Source organism: Sipha flava, unplaced genomic scaffold (genome assembly GCF_003268045.1).
Source record: "Sipha flava isolate LNK unplaced genomic scaffold, YSA_version1 86_pilon_pilon, whole genome shotgun sequence".
Taxonomy (NCBI): Eukaryota; Metazoa; Arthropoda; class Insecta; order Hemiptera; family Aphididae; genus Sipha; species Sipha flava.
This window is the reverse complement of record NW_020273628.1, coordinates 320626-342785: the sequence shown is the minus strand read 5'-3', so window position 1 is coordinate 342785 and position 22160 is coordinate 320626. Positions and strand designations below refer to the sequence as shown.

Sequence of the window (22160 nt, the reverse complement as noted above, 5' to 3'; positions counted from 1 at the left end):
ACATAAATTGTATAATATATTCACATATTAGGAACACCGATTACAAATGGATTGTTTGAAGCATTCCCGGGCATAAATACGAAAGTACGACAAGGTCGTAAAAATTATAGTGTTCGATTTGAATGCAAATAATAATACATGCGCCGTGAACGAGATCTGAACAACGATTTTATCAATAGTTTCAAAACGTATTTGCATACCGTACACGTTAACTTCACTGATATTATTTACTCGGAGTGTACGTTTGAAATCTTATATCCGTCTTTGCGTTCGAAACCCACTACGTTAGTATAAATCGGTTTTATGTAAATTAATATATTATAATAATGCACACTGCTACACGATGGAGTTTGGGTGAATTAATATTATTGTCTACGAAACTAAGCGTACGTTATACTGACTCTGGACCGATTCGAACACTGTTCTGTGTACCATAATATTGTTTAATCGTTAAAATGTAATTTACAATACGGGCACATATAATGTTTAATACAATCGACTGCAGCAATTATTTTTACGTGACAAACGGACCAAGCAAATGGAACAAACGGTATGAGTACGATTTTCAGGGCACGATAAGACAATGGAACATACGCCTTTCATTGATTTCGTACACATAGAAAATTCGTATGACGAAAATCCGAACGGTTAAAATACATTCAAGGCAAGACGCGTGTGCTAAGCCCATAGGGAAAACATAATTCACTCCCACGCTGTATGCACAGCGTTCAGTCCTACTGGTATTAACGTGTACACTCGTATTTATACCTACACCGGAGTACTGTCAAAATATTTAATTGATGTCCAATACCAGAAGTCGTATTAAATATTGAACGGCGTATAAATTGAAACCCATACAATAAACGGTAAACTATTTATGTTTAAACGTGCGTTAAACTATTACTGTTTGTACACTCGTGTTATTACCATATGCTCTGACGATTTATACAAACCCTTGAATCGGATACACGTGGATCTAAATATTAGTTAACACACAACGTACTTTATTCGAAACATTAAGATTGATACGGTATTACATGAACGTCATCGGATTGAACACGGCGGTAAACGTTTTCGCGAATAACATTCGTGTGAAAATCGTTCGCGATTTCGTACGAAAAAGATCGCAGGCACAATCGCGACCCGAGGCGGCCGACTGTGACCCGCCAGTGTACGGACTGGAGAAACCGACTTGCAAGAAATCAAATCGTACCTCGAAGTGTAATTGCGCAGGAACGTTCCGTGTTGCACATATGTATTGTAATTCGGATTTCGGAAAAAAATAACCCCATATTAAATAAGTACAGCCGTCACTAATTAAAATGCGCTTCACAATGGTATCCCCCGGGACGAATGTGCTCGAGAAAGCATCGTTCGTTTCTTTCTTTTTCAATACCGAAACGCTTATCGACAGCACTTCTCTGACAAGCTGTTTCTCCAAATACGGAACAAGCACCGGAGCTCAGGAGTCCAGCGCTGAAGGGCACAATGCGTTTAAAAATAAATCATTAGACATTGGATTGTACGCAACGCTCGTTATTATATATACGTCCGTGCGGGTTGCGATTCAGTAGCATTTGTACGTTTGGCAAACGGTATAAAAAATAAAAACAATATGCTGCGCGAATACGTACGCGTTTCAATCCCCGAAAGTAAAAACCCGTTTGAAAACGTATTTGGATACCCGATAGAAAGTTAACGATGTGCTTTGGCAATCGTCGGGGGCGCGACAACGTATTTTCGATCGTATGTTAATCGTTTTCCGTACCAGATCCTTTGCAACGCTCCATCGACGATTCGTAAACCCTACAAATATTTCCACGTGTGAACATAGTTATCGATTTGGATTGACGTTGAAACCAAAACCCGTTGCAAATTTCATCGTTCGTGTTTCTTTAAATTTTTTCAGCGATCATTCCGCAAACTGCGTCAAAATGATAAACCGTATAACAGAACGGTCGACGTTTAGGTACGACTGATCAGCGAACACTGATTGATTTACGACGACAATTTACGACGTAGCAATTAAAAAATATGGTTTATTATAGTCCGATAACTTACAAGTGTTGTCCGCACATGCCCACGGACCGCGGCGCTCTGCTCACGTTCGTCCGATTATTATTGTTGCTTGCCCACATATAACAACTAATACATCACAACAAAACAATTTTAACCGTACATAATTCATTAAATAATTATACGCATTCGATCTCATAACAGGATATAAATTAAACGATTTGTATACTATTATTGTACGATTGGTACATTATATTACACCACGGTTAACAACTGTAACGGAGACGACCGTCGAATCGTTCGAAACGAATAAGAACAATTAAAAATAATGCATATTTAATAAGTTTTCACCTACGGCGGAGTGTTGAACTTTAAAACTCCTAAGCCCGTTAAACTTTCTTTTTCCGGGCCTACATACATTCAAAATGTCATACGTACTTTCACATTTACATTTTCACTCGAGTAGAATACGTACGTTTACTATACACACGTACCTATATACGAATTGGGTAATAAAATCGCTAAATATAGATCTGTACACAAACGTCGTGATAACCTACGGGGTCCTTAAATGTGCAATCGATACGTTTTTTTATGAAAAATAAAATATAGTATCGTGTAAGAAAATGCAGATAGTAAGCGGACACCACGCGTCTGCTAATGTATGATTCCTATAAATTATACTGAAACCGGCAGTTTACTTCCGAACATTGCAACACACATACACAAACACACATATATATATATATACCGTATAATATATACATACAACTATACGCCCGGGGTTGGTTTTTAATCACGCTTGATAGTTTAATACTACGTGAAACAACATAGGTGTGTGTGCAGGGATAAGAAAAGGAGAAATACAAGTAGATATCTACGTAAGATTTTTTTCCCGTATTTTTGGAATTATTCCAATTACTGTTTATATAAAAGCAGTTAGTACAATGTTGTATTATTACGATAAATCATTTGTTACTTGTTTCAATCGAGTCGCAACAAACATGAATATTATTTACATCATAAACGGGTACATTCATTATAGGTACTTGAACTATGAGTGTACCATCTAATAGTAGTGCAAGATAACAGACATAAATGCCGTCATAGAATTAGAAATACCGACGGTCTAACATATTACACAGTCGTGTTCGCAATATGCTGATGAGGCATGCATGGTTCGCTTGAATATATTCAATGGCTATCACATAGCGATACCAAGGATACCTTTTACGGAGTTATTGGAATCACATCGTTTACAGTTTATGTAGATCAAGAAACATGTACTAGGTCTCATGACAAATATGACAAGCGTATTCCGTGTAAGAAACCGAAGATCGACCGTAAAACATCAATATGCTACGATAACACACGCACAAATAATACTGTTCAAATTAATATTTCGTCAATAAAAATGAACACCGCCGTTTAGAAAAATTACATTGCGAACGAAAAAAAGATAAAACTGAACGAATAAAATAAGATATTCTGAAATATCAAAAGTTCACGCAGGATACAAATCGATGTATTATCCGTTGACCCAAGTAACACAAACTAAATTCAATAAACCACGCTAATTTCTATTCGTGTTCGAATGACATTTTAATAAAACAATCCAAACGATCAATGTACGTTGCGTTTTTACAAAAATATTATTCGTTCGATGTCAAGTACACGTATAAATGTACGTAGGATATTGAACGAGTCTCGAAGAAACTTTAACGCCTGTACGTACGGGGCAAAGTATCGTCCGGGACCTCGAAGAAGAAATTCCTGTCGAAGTTCCGACTTCTCTCCGATCAGGTCCTGTACGCGATGGCATGCCCGTATAGTCGTATGATAAATGCGTACATACGCACAAGTACACACGCATAAACACAAAAACGCACAACGGAGTTGCATCGTTATTCCGAGAAACCATTGTGGTTGTACCATATTCGGCAAACAGTCTCTTTTAAATCCGCCGTATCTGTTTTCGTACCGTTTTCATTTAGACCTGTTTGCTATTTGTTTCTTCTTTTTTACTATTTTTTTCTTTTTTTTTTTTTCTTACACTTAACTCCCTCTTTCCGACACTCCGCTGTTGAATGTACGTGCAACATAACGGGGTTACTGACAACGACAGCAGCATAGTGTATACGGCGATCGCGATGGCCGACAGCATTGACCAAGGATATCAACCGTATTTTCACTATTTCACATCACGTGTAACCGTTATTGTAGTCAAACTCTTTATTATGACGTAATACTCGGTAACTACAAGTCATCAAAATATTATTTTCATTTTTTTTTTTTATTTTTAACAATCCAAACGATAAACACCGAATGAAAAAGTCTTTGAAAACATAAGTACCTTTCTAATCAGTGGAAAAAAATATCTTTGTTGATTCCGTCAAAGTTTTTTCTTGTATCAAAATGAAACTGAAATAATTCAAAGCGGGGACTGGAAACTTGATAAATTTTACAATTCCGGTTCCGATTCGGTTTTAAGAAAAAATAAAATTTAGGTTTTGGGTTTTAAAATAACAAAAATGTAGGTTTCAGTTTATTTTTGGTTCTTAAAAAATAAAAAATTCGTTTCAAGTTTTATTATAACACTTATGTAAGAAAAATTTTGTTTTATTTCGGTTCTTTAAAAAATGTAAGTAAATCTTTTTGGCGTTAATTTTCGTCAATTTAGTGGTCAATAATAATTTTCAACCAAATATGCTTACAATAGCTTAGAACTAAGGAGAAGACTAAATAAGTAAAAAAATTACTCATCACAGTTACTTTATGAAAGACCCTGTTTAAAATAACCTTTTTTTTTTTTTTTATCATTTATGCATTTATTTTTATGTATCATTTTCGAATAACCATTTCTTACGTATATCGGTATACAGTATATAAATCTTTAAAATATACAAAAATCTTTATTATTATTACCGCATATTATATTTGTCTAAGGTTAGACTTACGTTTGGGAGTTTCAGTAGGTAATACATATGAAAGTCAGTTCTACTTTCACAAAATTTTATACTGATCAATTTATCTATACAATATTACTTTTATTGCAGTTCTTATTACATTATTATACTCAGACGTCTGAATTATTTAGATACTTGAATTTTGAATGTTATAAATCATAATAATAATAATAGATCTACGTATTTATTTAGTAACGTTACTACTACATATATAATAATGATCTACTAATGACAAATATAAATAAAAATAATGAAATTATTAAAAAAATGAAATTAACCGAAAAAACCTTTACAAAAATGTAATGGTTTTGGTTTTTAAATAAATTCTAGTAAATGTTCCAGAGAGGTTCCAGTTTTAAAAATTAATTTAAATTAAGGTTTCGATGTGATTACGGATCTAAAATTGATTCTTTTCGGTACGGTTCCAGTCTCTGGTTCAAAGATTTAGCTACATTATCTAATATTCATATCACTTTATTCTAGATATTCAATTTAAATTTACTTAAATCTAGATACAAAGTAAATATAGGAATCAATATATTTATTTAATTTATTTAGCTGTGCCCTCGAAATGTTACGTAGTAAGTATACAACGAGATACGTTGCTACTTATTTTAGAAAAAATCCATCGAGACCATCAAAAAAAAATTGCGTCAATACAAATAACCGTTTTATAGAGCTCGATTTGTTTTTATTCATATGCGATTTAAATATATTTCATTGTTAGGTATGGTGGTTTTGATGAATGAAAATATTTATTATTGTTCGATATCAATATATTTTATATTATCATCATCGCATCTTTCACGAAAACAAATCTAAAACCACTATGTTGTTAATTTTGCCGACCAATAGTTTATTATCTCAAATCACTAATAATAAATATAAGCCCATACATTTATATTATATGGATGAGAAATTTAAAAACAGTAGTAACATTTTAATTGTAAGCAACTAAAAACAATAACACAATTAAAAATAAAACTACGTTAGATAAAAATTCCAAAGATATTTTTTTCAAATATTTAACTTCGTATTTTGGAAATATATAATTGCATTGAAAAGAATGTTAGCGTAACTTTCGTTGTCTTTGTCGATTGCATACCTACGCGGTAGTAATAGTAGGCACTATACCATAAAATGAGATAAAAAAAGTATTGAAACAATGCGCGTGGTAGTTGATTGAATCTAAACAACAATATCAAGGGAATATTAAATATAAATACATAATTAAAATCCGAAGTTTTATCGAAAAAATCTCAAGAGAATTCTAATTTTATTTTTTATTTTTTCACATATATACCTATACTATATTTTATTTTGTATCATCGCATATTTTATTGCCCTTTATTTAATTTACAACTGTTGAATATTGTTTTTAACCTTGTCAGGTATATATGAATTTATGTATATATGCAAGTGACACATGCATTAGTCACAAGAATGACTGGTATCTGTGTCTCGAAGGTTTTTTTTTTTTTTTGGAACAAACACGATGAAAAGCAGTTCATCGGCGAAAAGTAGTTTATTATTCTTTGTGTGTACTGTGTACCGGCATGTAGACGAGAGACAGCAATCTTTGTCACGCCTTCGTCACACACGAATCCTTAGAGTATCTATCAACGCTGTTATTGTTTGGATTGCAATACATATATTATACTCATTTGTGTCAGATAAATATTTAAAGTTTGAACCGGTTGTACAACATCACACACCAATCTTTCAAGAGAATCACAAAAATTTGTTGTTTTAAGTCCACAAACATATTTTCTGTTATCAAAAACACTCAGAAAGGAATATTAATTATCTAGTATTAGGTACTATAACTGCACTCGTAGAAATTGATTAAGTGGATTTTACTCGAATATTACTTAAACACAATATCGATCATTTTATAAGACCAAAAAATAATAAAAAATTAAACAAAAAAGATGATAATAATAATACTATACTCGATGAAACAAAAATAAATTTTTTTAATAAAGTAAAAACAACTTAGAAAAACTGAAAAACGTATGTAAAAAGTCTAAATTACTGAAAACTATAGATATAGTACACGAAAAACTGCATACTTAATTTACAGTTCGGCTTTAAAATTAAAATTAAACATAATACACGCTAATGAATAAAGTACGTCAGTCGTTGGGAAAAAAAATAACAAAAGTTGAAGGTATAAAACATTATCGTTATTACAAACGATAAATTTCAACAAGAAACAAAATTATTAGAATATTTAGTGTCCAAACTCATAGATGCACAGGGAGAAAGACTATAATTATACTATATTTGATAAATCATGTGCGGTGACGTGCTGGGACAACAATGTCCTTGGACTTCAATTTTTTAAGCTATGAACATAAATATTTGAATTGTTTAACCGCTGCAAACCATTTGACTTCACTAAAATTAAATTAGAAAAATAATGTTTTCTAAAATGTATTATTATAAACAAATATTATATTTTTTCTTATTATCTTATTAAAAAATGTACAAGCTCTAGAACGATTTTAAGGAAGAAATATTAAAAATAAACTGGTTCGATCGCATGCGAATACACAATATTAGAATTAAAGTCCAAACACGCCCTTTCAACAGTAACACCTATCACAAACGAATAACCATATTATTATAGTTTCACTAAGACCTTGACATAACATGATAAACAATGGAGCTTGGAAGAATTTAAATTATTATTTAAATCTAATAAAATTCTTACTTTATTATAAAATCAGTGCACTGTTATGTCACAAATAAAACACTACGTGCTTACGAATACAATGCTTTGGCTTCGTACAAATAATATCAAGCATAATACAATTGCTTTTGAGCTCAAAAAAATACTTTTAGAGCACAGGCAGCTCTAGTAAGGTATTAAAATTTTGAAAATTTTATAATTTAAAATATAATAGTAGTCAAGGAAAAATTAAGATATCACTCCAAAACATCAAAATATTCTCCAACATTCAAATAAAACAAAACACAATCGAAAAAACTGTGACCGACCAGATAGGTCTTCATGATTCTGTTATTGCTATGAAAGTAAAAATGTTTCCTATAGTAGCAGCTCTGAAGAAATACGATCGTTGAGTTGTAAAACGCTCTAATGCGTTATTACCGCTAAGTAATGGTATTTGTCCATCAAACTTTCTAATTTTACATCCATGTTCAGAAAATTTGTTAAGTTATACTTAACCAATTAGTAAAATTCTTTAATCGAGTTATTTGAATAGTTTAGAGACTTTAAACCACTGGCTCCCAAACTGGCGGAAGGGCGTGTACACATTTCTGGGGAGTCGCAAGCACTTATTACGGAATACAATTTTTATTGATTTATTCCGAATATTGTATAGATTATTTGTAAAGTACAGAAAAAAAAAATGTTTTAAATATTTTTCATAATCTGTACAAACATTTTGTAATTATAAACATTACCAAACTGTTACAAATCGTATCTATTTCGTTTGGGTCTATACGGATATGATCGATGAAGAGATGCAATTAAACAACGAGAATTCGTTTTCAGCGTCTCGTGTAGTGACACAGGAATCATGAAACTGAGCTCATCGTGAAGTTCGTAAGTTTGAACATTGACAGTGATCGGTGTTAAAATGTCGTGCGAATAATTTAGGTTGGTGTGTGTTAGTATCGAGACGTTGGAAATCGATTGACGTGAACAACGACGTGAAAAACGGGCCTTTCTTTTGAAATATTTTAAAAATCGAAACTCATGTTCTGCAACGACCGTCCGTCACAATCGCTGAACCACGTGCGTTGCACGGGTTTCGGAGCAGACCGAGAATACGATGCAAGACGACGCGGGTTCAGGTTTCCCCTGCGATTGTGCGGAATAGGCAACACGTTGAGCGTTTAAGTGCGTTACGTTTCCTTCCGCCGGGAACGGCTGGCGAAGTGTTCCCAGTCGATGATCCGAAATCGTTGAGTGTACGAGAGGCTCTGAATTAGAAAATAGCGGTAGCGCAAGTGGCGCCTGGATCTTTAAAAAATTTTGGTTCAAATCGCCTTCGTTAAAAACTTAACATCCACCCGTCCAGTGGACTATCAGCAAATAGTTGATAAATGATAATAAATGTAATAAAATAGTAAAACAAAAAGGTATTCGAGAAATCAGATATTTGCAACGATAACATAAAACAAATAACAATAGCAAAAATCAAACATTATTTATAAGCACTTTTCCTAATTTTTAGAAAAACAATTTTGGATAATAACAATCGGCAACAAAGGCGTATTAATTGTTCTTGTTCACGACTCGACGTGTCTCTGCTGATTTGTTTTATTTAGGCCCATTCTGATTTTACAACACTTATCTCAATACTCAGACATAAAAAAAAAAAAAAAATTCTATAACTATCTAGCATGAAAGCTACGAGATTGTAGAGAAGTCGGTCTTCGGATTCCGAATATTTACCTCGATGTGCCCCTTGTTTCGTATCAAAATAAATCATGTAAAAGTAAATATTGTTCAAGCTAAATGCCTCCTAAAAAATGAAAATAAATTCTTTACCCACCTACATTATTTCTATTTACCGGTCACAAATGGATCGATGCGAAAGCAAGAGTCCACGTTATTATTATCGATTCAATAATTATTGTCGAATCGTCCAAACGCATTACACACGCGTGCACAGCTCAAAATGTTCACTGTTCTGTGTTTAAATATCGTTGCTCGCATGTTTTTCGAAGAACGAATATGTTTTCTTTTTAACCGTGTTGTAAATTGTACGTTAACGGTTCTGTGCGAATTACAATTATGCCCCGTGCCGGAAATTCGATGTCCGAGGCTAATAAAAATAAAGCTCCCCCTTAACTAGATGGAAGTACGAGGTAGGTTCATTACTTTGTTTTTACTTTTCGTTAAACTTAATAGCGTCCTTGTACCAACAGTTCCTGGAGCACGCTCACCCACTTGCCCCCCCCCACACTAGATCCGGCTATGCCTATTTAATTATTACTTTATACACCGGCCCGGGCCAACAAAAACTCGGTCTCGAAATTTAGGCGGTTTATTCGAACCACCTGAAATACCTATCTTACGCCACTGAGCATGGTAACTAAAGTGATACTGTGGTTAGGGTTCATTGTGTACGTTCAAGCGGAAATGTTACGGTAGACAAAGAAATCCAATCGAAACGTAAATCCCACGCGCGTGATGATCACTGTGATGATCGGCTATCTGTAACAAGACATTGTTGCGCGAGGATATCGTCGAAACGGGTGCTCGCCGTTATGTTGTGTCGGCGAAGGAAGAATACATTTATTTACATCAGGCGTGGCCAATCCAAATGATCATGCGGACCACTTAATATACAAATACATTACGAAATACACATATAAAATTATATTAGTGTTTTGCCCCAATACAATAAAAATTTGGAGTCTTAAAACATTTTTAAATAGGATTTATTATTATTATAATGAAATAAGTGTTTGCGTATTAATTATTTTAAACGAACAGAATTAATGGTTATTGTTTTTATCACCGTATCCCGAATCCAATTCTTTCAAGAACTCTTTAAATTGTCGGCGCGGAAGCGCACGTGATCGAATGTAATTCACTGTTTTTATGACTACTTGCACAACACAGATTTTATCGACGAATCAAACGGTTTGTTGCGATTACGTTGTTAATAATTCGGATTCGTGCGGGCATTCTAGAGTATTTTATTGGGCCAAAGATAATTTTTTTTGTAAATGTTTGGTAAATCTCGCGATCCTCAAACTTTCCAAGGTCCGTCTCTGATTTACATCAATCATCGTCATCATTGTCTACCAAGCTATATCTACGGCGCTCTCTGGTAGTACTAAGATTCAGACGGGGCCATGCGGCTCACCGAGTCAACAGTTTTTAACGAACGCAAATACCTTTACACTCGTGCGCGTTCGATGCGGTCGCTCGGCTCCACGGCGCATCGTTGAAAAACGGCAAACACTCGTTACAGTCAGGACCCGCGGTGTTGTGCTCGCACCGGCATACCCTTCTGGACGAACCGTCCAGACCGGTACTCTTCACACACTCGCTGGCGTGTCCGTTGCATTTGCACCTGGAAAAAAAATAAAAATAAAATTATAACATTCAAATCAATATCGGTACGCTATACTTAATCGGTATGATTTTGAAAAAGATTACATCGCATCCGTATCGGCCTTACATGATATCGAATTTGGTATTGATCGAAGTTTAACTGATACGCGTACGGAAAACACAAAACCGTTACACCGAAAACAGTGTGCGATTAACTCTACTATAATGTATTATTTAAAATTAGAATCCGATTTTAACGATTTTCCAGGGACTTAGAGAATTATATCGTTTTGTCCGCACTTCGGTGTATCCCTTAACATAATTCGCAATTATTCTCAATGCCATTGATGATTTTGGGCGTATTTATATCGTTGACTTAGGAAAATCAATTGCGAGTGAAGTAAGCGGCTTTTTTTTATGAATATTTGAAGACACTTGTTTTCAGTTTTGCCCTTAAAGGAAAAAGGACGAAAAAATGTTAGCCTCGGGCAATAAAATCTTAAATACGGACCGGGTTATGATCTAATAAACTAATATTTAGGCTACCTATGCAGAGTATTTGTTTATGTTATATTGTATAATTTATTATTAACATTATTTTTATAAAACATTACGTTTTACCAAATTTCAATCGAACATTATAGTATTCCCGTAAACAGTTTTTACATGTTTTATTTATTTGTATTTATTGCACATTATTTACCTGGCTCCGACTGCAAAATCAGCAATCGCATAAAAATATGACTTTAATACTTGAGGATCACCAAATACCTCATCGCCAAATGTGTTTAAACGATCTAATGTGATGAGGACATCAGTTGCTGTTACCCAATCCTAGAAGAGATTAAAATATCATAATAATTTAATGAGAATAATAAACAATAAAATACATATTTTTTTTAAAAAAAACATCACTTATTAAAATGATTATTATTTCAAATGTTATTATTATCTAATAAAAATATATTTGTCCCAGTGACTTATGTGTTAGTTGGAAACCTAGTTCATAGATTTCAACCAGTAAAAGTATGATCGCCTTTTTAATATAATTTAATGTATTATATAATTTATTAGGTAAACCATTAGACTTTATTCCATTTTACATTGTAATAAAACAATCAATTTTAAGACTAAAACGAACTCTTAATTTAAAAGCGATTTACAGTTAAGAATTTTATTATAACACTGTGATCATTTATTGATTATAATAAAGTTTTCAATTACTATAAAATAAAATCTTGAAAATTCATATAATTCTCGTATTATACTATTATAGCTATAATTTTATCAAAATAGTTTATGAAAAGCTATAACTACGACATTCAATAGTTTAACTTGCATTAATTTTGTTATACATGTTCGTTTACATACACTGCACAATTTATCATATGAATATTAAAGCTAAACAACATTTTACTTTTATATGATTTATGAATATATTAGGTAATGTAAATTGTCTTACCCAAAATTCCGATTTCGAATCATAATATTTCGCTGATGGTCTACCTTCTAACGTTGAAAACGGCACGCTTCCTCCTGTCAATGGTGAAATATCTGAAAACTCGGAAGTACAGAACGCCCTAGTCTCTTGTTCGCCGATACGGATGTAATTCAAGTCAGGCAATCCGTAGGTGTCTCTACAACTCCCACTAAAAAAAACATACAAAACGATTGATCATAGTTGCAACATAATATTTTACTATATTGCATGTACATAAATTAAACGGTAAAAAAAAAACATTTGCTATGTAAATTTATGTATTATGTATTTTTATGCTTCGAAAAGAAAATTATGAATCATCCAATACCAAAATACATATGGTTAAATAATATTAATATTAATATACACGATTAAAGTTATTATTCAATTTTTTTTGAAGAAAAATACTAAATTGGTTTGCAAATTATGGTAAACTTTTGTTATTATAAAAACATAAATATAATATATATATATATATATAGGTATAGATTAGGTATAAATGGTTTATACCTGATATTGATCAGGCATAATATAATAATAATATAAATATAAAACGAGAACGTCATTAATTACTAGAATATTAAATTGAAAATTAAGAGTGGCTTCTTATTTCGATATTAATAAGCTTTTGTTATTAAATCATCCATTGGATGTAAGTATAGTTGCTTTAGCATAATATTTAATTTGTTGACATATAGGACCGTTATAAACATTTTAATGATAAAAGGATACAAAATATATAATATATAGTGTTAGACAGAGGCGTATTTAGAGTTATGACGCCCCAGGTATAGTTTTATTGCCACCCCTATCCGTATACGCATACGATTTTCAAGAAAGGTAAAATTTATTATCTAAGAATTTTACCCGATTAACATTTGATAATATTATCATGAAAATAAAAATCGCCATGTGGTCACTGTGCAAAATCTTAAATATTAAAATTTTTCAATTGACGAATGAAAATAGATGATGGTTACAAAAAAATGTTGTCACCCTTTGATTCCAGAAAAATGTGCCACCCGGAGCGATGGAAACCACTCCCTCCCACTAAATACGTGTCTGGTGCTAGAGAGTAGAGAGTGCTCATCAAAAATAATGTCAGCCAATCGAATACTTTGTACATAATTCTTACAAGAGATAGCGACTTGTTTTAACTGTTGATACTTATCAAAAGAAAAGTCAACGAAAATCACATTTGTTTGAAAAAAAACCGGCACTTATTGTAGTTTGTTTATTTACTTTCCTGTACGTTGTACTCCATCTATATATGCTCGATTTGGATAATAAGCATTCGAAGCAAATGGACATCATTAAATTTAACAAATATGTTCTACGCATGTAGTTAAATTATTAGATAAAAAAAAGTCTGACAGGATACGGAGCAGAAAAGAGGAAATAATGATATCCGGGATGTTGTATATTTTTTTGACAACAAAAAATACAAAATCAAAAGAAACACTTCAACCTCCATTAACATAGATATTTAATTTTATATGAGTTTGCAAGTTTGTTATTGTTTCTTCGGATTATACTAATATGCATTTTTGCTATTTTTGAAATAAAATATCGATTTCTAAAATGTCATCACATTCGAACATATATAATTTTGTGCATTGTAGATTTATGATTTTTTTTTCTTTGAAAAATGTATATCAATTTTATTTGTTTAATTGATAAAAAATGTTTTATAGAATATCAAGTGTGTAATAAATACGATATAAGAGTAAGGAATGTAATAGTTTTATATAAGTTGTTTTTTTCTTTCTATAAAAGTAATTTTTTTGATTTAATTTTCAGAAGAATTATTTCACAAGAAAAATCGTATCAATTGTGTGTATAAAATATATGATTCCGCCACGCTTAAATACGTTTAGTTATTTTTTGTCAAAAAAAGTAATATATTCAATATATATACTAACATACAAATGCTCACTCGACCGACTTAATTTAAATTCACTCACCTGTAGAATTGGTATGGTATCCAAGGTCCATCTTCGACGCTTTTTTTATAAATTGCAAAACTCTCGGGCCTCGGCGAATAAAACAAAAGTCGAATGTACGTGATGTCAAATGCTTTACCTAGTTAAACAAGAAAATAAAACATTGTCATGTGCACTTAACATTTTCACTATGCGTACTCTAAGAGTTGTTTATAGTAGAACTTAAGCCAAGATTCAGAGTTGTTAGACCGGAAGTATTACGGTTTTGTTAGGAGAACACCTCAGTATGAAATATTATTATACAGTTTTGGTATGCGCATCCAGTAGCTAAAATTAATCATATGACTATTATAGCTAGCGCACACTAAACGTAATTGGTTAATTATTATGGTTGGTATTTTTTTTTTTTTTTAAAAAAACTACTTTAAATTTTGTTTGTAAACTGGTTTGATTAACTATTAGTATCATATTATTATACGAACACGTGCATTGAATTTGAACGGTTAGATGCCATGATAAATTATATTGCCTTCCATAAAACGGAGGGACATGATTTTGCATCTGTGAAGATGATATAATCATTAAGAACGTTATATTTATAATATTATATAACACACTGAAGATATCGAACACGGTTATTAATATTTTTTTATTGCTCATGTATTAAAAACTAATTATTATTCTGGCTCATTTTTCATAATTTTGGTAACAAAATTATCTACTAGCAGGCATACGTCAAAAATTAAAAATCACTATATGCTAATTTAAATTATACAAACAGAAATTTTTAAACATCGTACCATGATTAATGTTCATAATTATAAACATGAGAAAATCATAATAACGTATCACGGACGTTTTCATCGTGCAAAATTATGTTTTGGGAAAATCGCTCAGGTTTGGACTACAGTAATCGTTTTAATAATTTTATGCGTATCTAGTGTTTAGAAAAATTATACGTTTTACGTTATCAGGTCAAATACGTTAATATAATAATAATAATAATACCTAATAATGATAATGATAATAATAATCGTATACGTGGTTTTCCGAGTAATAACCTTGGGCAATATTAAATGTGAAAGAAAATAACAATACTCTTTTTCGCCATGATCATCATTGCACGCTCGTAAGAACTGGAATGTTTTATTTTGCATATTACATTTATCTGAGTCGTGCATGTAAAAGTTGTACACCATCAGTTTTTGCGAAATTTTATTCACGACATATTATTACATACACACATATCTGATACGACCCAAATGCATTTGCATATAAATTTTGGATAAATCGCGGTTACGGATTATTTATGTTTCGATTATATCAATTAATTTTTTCGCGTTTCCAACGGACTGTCCGAAATGCGAACTCGTGAACAAATAGAATTTGAAAACCAAAACGTCCGCGTGCACCATATTATTCCCCGGAACACTGGGTAGCACGTACGTTGTAGGTACGCACAATGCGGCGTACTTGTTTCTCACAACGGGTGTCGTTCCAGAAGAATGAAACGCGTCGAAATAAAATAATGGAAGAGAAGAAATCAGATTTTCTTTGTACGGAGCCGACTTAAAGTGTCTTTGTCAGCCGAGTAAAATAATTATTCACTACCGTTTGTCGCACAATGATTCTGGTTCGTTTACATACTACCGTACAGTAGTACGTGGACGACGCGCGCACGGCAAAGTACATTAGGTACCTCGTGAGCTCAAAATTAATTTTTTTTCTGGAAACAAATAAACGTAGATATAAAATCAATTTTTTTCTTCTAACTTTGCTTAAAAATGTAATTTAATGTTTATTTATTTATTTAATTTTATTAATTTTTTACATTATTACCAATTTTCTGAATATTTTGTTGTAAGCCCCTCATATTCGATTTTTTTGGACTTATGAGGTATTACAGTATCTCCAACGACATTTAACACTCCGTGCTGTCGTTGCGACAAATGCTGATGAATCGACCGTCACCAAAAACGGTCGGCAAACTAATAAAATAAACGTTTCACGAAACGGAAACGGTCAATATTTTCCTTCCGAACCATAACCGCTAAGGTGTTCGAGTAAGACATGATATTTGCTGCAATGCTACGTTTTTCGTGTTACCGTCACGCGTTCGCTCAACAGTAGTGTTTTTTTGGTCGCAATAGTAGTGTATATGTGTGACATTGTGTGATTTATAACCGAACGCGTTTTTCGATTAGCCGTTGAAAAAATGAAATATGTAACGAAAATTGAAAACGGCTGGTGAACACGTTCAAATTTAATATTCACTTTTTTTTTTTCATACTTTCTACAATGGATTGGACGGTTAATGTTCATATTGTAACACACTAATACGAGGACAATCGAACTGATACGCGATCAACGAGATGGGGCTAGGTGTTCAAGGCAGGAGTATCAGTGGTAAACGAATACATTAATTAAAATAACTACCGTAAGAACCGATATAGAGCAATAATTTAAAACGTCGTTATAATACCCTTGAGCGTATGGACTTTATTCAAATGATGCGTGGGAGACGGAAAAAATATTCTGTTCATCCTACGAGAAATTACGAAACGCCCTATATATATATTGTAATTTATTGGTCTGGTGAGAACAGATCCGAATTTTGTTTTACGAACAAAAGTCTGTATTTATGAATGCAAATCGAATAGAGCTGTTGCTACGGATAATGGACGAAACGGATATTTCGACGAATTGATCTCACCGCGTGAATTGAATTCTACAACGATCTTCTTTTAAGTTTAAAATTAGCACTATTCGTTTTTACAGCATTGTTTTATTCAAAAAAACTACGTCATTAATCTGAATACCGTTAATTACGATTTGAATGTTTTCTCTATTTTAAAACGCTTATTAGTAAACAATTGGAAAAATCGGAATGACAAATAAGGGTTTTTAATACCATAATTTAGTTGAAAATTTCAAAAGAATGTTACGAAGTATTATATTACACGATGAAGTGGTTGATGCGAATTAATGAAATATTAGCGCAACCACGTGGTTTGAATTTTTTTTTTTTAATCACTCCATATTCGTCCGATTCTGTTGAATATTATATCAATGGAAGTTACAGAGGTCATCGTTTCGTTGTTTCCTGTTAGAACTGTTATCTGAGCAGCACGAAACACGTTTTATCGTGGAATAGCGTAATATATTTATTTCGAAATAATAAAAAATAAAACCATTTACTGACTGTCATGGTAAAACAAAATTATTTAAATAATATTATTAATGGACATTGTAAAGTCTCAATGCATAAATATTTGTAAAAAAAATGTAACTATCAACTAATAATTATTAATAAAAAAAAAATCAAGTACTCGTATTTTATACGGTAATTTTGTCGAAACTAACAATGCAGTGGATGGAAGAAAAAAGAAAGCGACTACGTTTATGATGGGATAATTTCTAAAATCGAATAAAATACAATATTTACTATGAAGAGTAATTTTAACGAATTGACTGACACGTACTGGCATAGTAGTTTGAAACGATCTGACGATAGATAAAACGTGTTATTGTTTTTATTCTTCCGTATTCCATAAGCAGTTAGTATTTACGTATTCATATATAGCTACAGTCGCACTGGGTTTTTGGTCGACTTTCTGGTCATTAATTTCATATTGTTTGTATAAACGTCGCGTTCGAAAAACCTCATGGCCGTAAACTCGTTTCTGTCGCTTACCGGATAGCTACATTGATAATTATTAATCGATTTTTTGACAGCTCTGTGTGCACAAGTTGATCCAATCAACGTTTTATGGGGTTCCGCGTTCGTATCTCGTCGGCCCGTTCTATAGGTCTTTTTTTAGTATTACGAAGTCGCAGAAACAGCGAACAGTGGTGCGCAACTCCATGACGAGAAAAACGATCAGCAAATCATGATAACGTAGAACGAGATACAGCTCAAATGTGTTCAACGTCTTGGTCTATATTTTTTTTTTTTTATTATTATGAAAATAATCGATGGTACATGACGTATGGAACATACGAAAACACGCGATCAATAATTTATCTCTGTACGCTAACAGTCGTGAACGCAATAGCAGCTGAACAGCGAATATATGTTACAACCGTGGGTATTCGGTTTACAAGACCGTCGGCCTAATTCGCTAAAAATCCAAAACGGTCAATTACATAGGAGTGGAAAACAACATTTTAGTAAATTCGTATTGCTTCGTTTGATTCGCAAATGTCGCAAGCCCGATAAGGTAAATTATGTTGAACCGTGGAAATGCGAATTTTACGAGTCACAATGTACACCGAGGAGGTACGACGATTTTTATTTACCAATTGCACGGGGTGTACAAATATGAATCGAAGATTCGACCAAACCAACAGACGCCTCATTTTTCCTCGATTATTTTATAAAACAAATAATCCCAAAACGAGTTGACAATAGTTGCGGCAGTATTGGATCGACGGTGTTATTATTATCGTTATAATATTGTTTGATGCTTTGTTTCCTAAATACGAATCAGAACTACTGCTATGTAATTCATTCAAAATTTTGTAACTTTTGTGGCGGTTCGGATATACCGGTTATACAACGCGTACACTACACAAATGTCTTATAGGATTTCAAACGAAATAATATGGTTACCCGAGCAGGTTTATCGGTTTATAATTCTAAACTAATTACGTTAAACGAGTCAAAAATACTCTGTAACATAATCGTCCGAAGCGTATGTACGGTGACAGGCACACGAATTTGAAAATCAACCGTCTGACGGATTAATAACAATCAATATTAAACGAACAGCGTATAATTATTTTCCATCGTGAACATTGATGGTTATTTATACAACGCACAATGTGTGTGTGTGTACACATGGTAGTATGGTACCTAGGTTAACGAATAACGTGTGCGCTGCCGACGTCTCACGAAATTAACGTGCAGCCGAGTATTTGGATCTCACGCGTCACAGCAAATTATCCTTAAACGCGGCAACTTGAAATAATAAAGATGTCTACATAACACATGAGATAATACACGTATAACCTACAATTTGTTACCTCCCAGGTGTAATTGTTTTTCCGACATTCGAACCGTGCACGGTGCATGTGCGCAATGGTTTTTCGTCTTTCGTTAACCTACACATGTTTCCGTCAGTAAAGCACGTAAAACGTAATCAACTCGTAAGAAATGTTTTAGTGCCGCGAAATACGCGAATGAACTAAATCAGCTACGAGTGCTAATTTCTAATCGATTAGAAATTAATTTGTTTGACTTAATTAGTTCTCGAAGTACAACTGGATTGCTCTTCGTTCATAAACGTTTACACGCGTTTTTCATACGGTACTTTAATACGTATCGAATATTATCTATAAAATATGTTCGTTTAGAGCAATACAACCATACAAATATAATCAATAAATTACTCTTGTACACTCCGATATTACTTATTATACATTCATGCACTCGGAAATTAAAGTATTTTTTATACTAACGGCTGAGATTTTTTTTTTTTTAAAAAAATCAAATCGATGATAACTTATTTTCTATAGACCAAAGGAATGTTGAAAATAAATTGACAAGCTTAAATAAACTGACAAAATTACTTATAAAGTATAAAGTGAACACGTCTCTCTGCGGGGAGTTTATTCTGTTAATGGCCTTTTAACTATTAACATTTAAATCAATGTCCAAAGTAATACTTCTTTATAAGTTATAATTCATAAACTATTATTTTTTCAACAAAGTTAACGAAATATATTAATAATATGATGATTAAATACCTAAACGAAATATCCGACTTGAGTACTTCATAAAATACGTTTAGAACCAATCATGCTGTTTTTGAAATCTTGGGACCCAACTCGAATTTGTTCTTAAAAACAATACCTTTAAATAAAGGTGTGTTTTTAATGATTTTCAAGTAACTCAATAAAATTGCTAATGTTTATAAATAAAAGCTATGAATAAAAAATGTATGGTACAAAATATTAGTACCATTTAAAATATTCTTAAACAGACATTTAATTCTGTTCTAATTTTGTTCAAGTTTGTATTATAAATTTATATTATCACAGTCTTGTTGATCATATCGCAATGAGCGGTTCCGAAATAATTAAATTTGCCTCTACAATGTTTCTAACTAAATCAAGCAAATTATTTAACCCAAATTAAAACTAAAACTAAAACTAGCTACATCTATAGTTGAATCAATACCAATGACTAAAACTAAAACTAGCTATATCTATAGTTGAATCAATACCTATGACTAAAACTACATTCATGACTAATACTGTAACTTCACAAATACTATAACAAAAGTCACATACCAAAATGTAGGGTGAGGTTGACCTGGTTGGGGTATTGAACGTTCTCGTACATAGTTTCCGACTGCCACCAGGTTCGATTTGCGTAACTGCTGAAGTCGGTCATGTAGTAAGGTGCATGCGATGATTCGGTGCACACATCACATGTCTTCTTGGTCACTTGGCTTCCAGACTGAACGCAGAATTCAGTAGGACCGGCCACGCCACACGTGTTGGTGGCTTCGACTTCGAGACCAAACGCCGCGTTCTCGAACCCAGGTATACATCTCTGAGAATATAAATTACAAACGATTAAATGTTATAAGTAAAAAAAAAAAAACGCTGGAAAGATAACATAAACAATGACACAAGGTCTAGGAAATATTGATCAGAAATTATTATATTGAATCAAAAAATGCTTGGTGAAACCAATATTGTTTAAACATCATCATGGATTGATGCAATTTCTACGATTTATATAACCCTCAAATTTGAATGCAACACACCCGGTTATTGTGGCACTAATTCTGACCTAATCGGGCGCCAATATCAACTCTAAAATTAGTATCATGTAGAAATATATATAAACGAAAATTCGACCTAATAGAATAAACACGAGACGCACTATTATAGTTATAGGCTGTTGGTTATTAATAAAATCTCTAACTATGGTAAACTGTGGTTGGAAAAATGAGAAACTTTATTAACCCTCGGGTGTAGTTATTATAATTTCGTAGTCGGTCGGAGATCTATAGTAGACAACACATATGTATAAACAATTTAACGTCGATTAAAAATATTAGATTAAACGATCTACGCAACTCGTTAATGTATATGCAATCTAAACTAACACCTATATAGATAGATTTAAATTACCGAGTTTTAAATTAATCATAATGTATTAATACAGTTTATTAAACCATATATTTATTTAATTAAGATTATGTGATTCCTTTATGTTTAAATACACGTGAAATAATTTTGGTTCCGAATTAACTGTAGTTTTAAAATTTTAATATTTCACTTTCAATATAGGATTTAATAAATCTATAACTTTGATGCAGTGCATATAAATAGTGTAACAAATCAAAAATGAAATTTAATTGAAATAAACATAACAGGACGGTAAAATTACAGTAAATGTAACACATATTGTAACAGGAGAGTTATTCAATTAATTATTTAAATAAAATAAATTATGTTGGCTAAAACGTTCATAGAAATTCAATAAACCTATGGACCATTTAACTTTCGTTTTTTTTTATCCAACTCGAAATGAATTCTAGTAAGATTATGCGTGTTACTCAGCACTAGCTGATCTCCGCGCGAAAATATAATAATATGATACGTTTCGTGTGACATGGTTTACATATAATTTCTGTACTGATCGCTTCGGCATATATTACAGATTCGTAACAGTCAATTAACGTGCACTTAGTGTA

General features: G+C 32.4%; 1 protein-coding gene across 1 annotated transcript in view; it reads right to left on the bottom strand.

Moving 5' to 3' along the window:
- LOC112693427 (laminin subunit gamma-1) overlaps positions 1-22160 on the bottom strand; it is a 50884-nt gene that overhangs the window by 21276 nt on the left and 7448 nt on the right. The window contains exons 2-6 of the mRNA XM_025568489.1: positions 20743-21007; positions 14470-14587; positions 12488-12674; positions 11729-11859; positions 10866-11044 (exon numbers count right to left, since the gene is read on the bottom strand). Coding sequence (XP_025424274.1) covers positions 10866-11044; positions 11729-11859; positions 12488-12674; positions 14470-14587; positions 20743-21007 — 880 coding nt within the window. The remainder of the gene's footprint in view (positions 1-10865; positions 11045-11728; positions 11860-12487; positions 12675-14469; positions 14588-20742; positions 21008-22160) is intronic.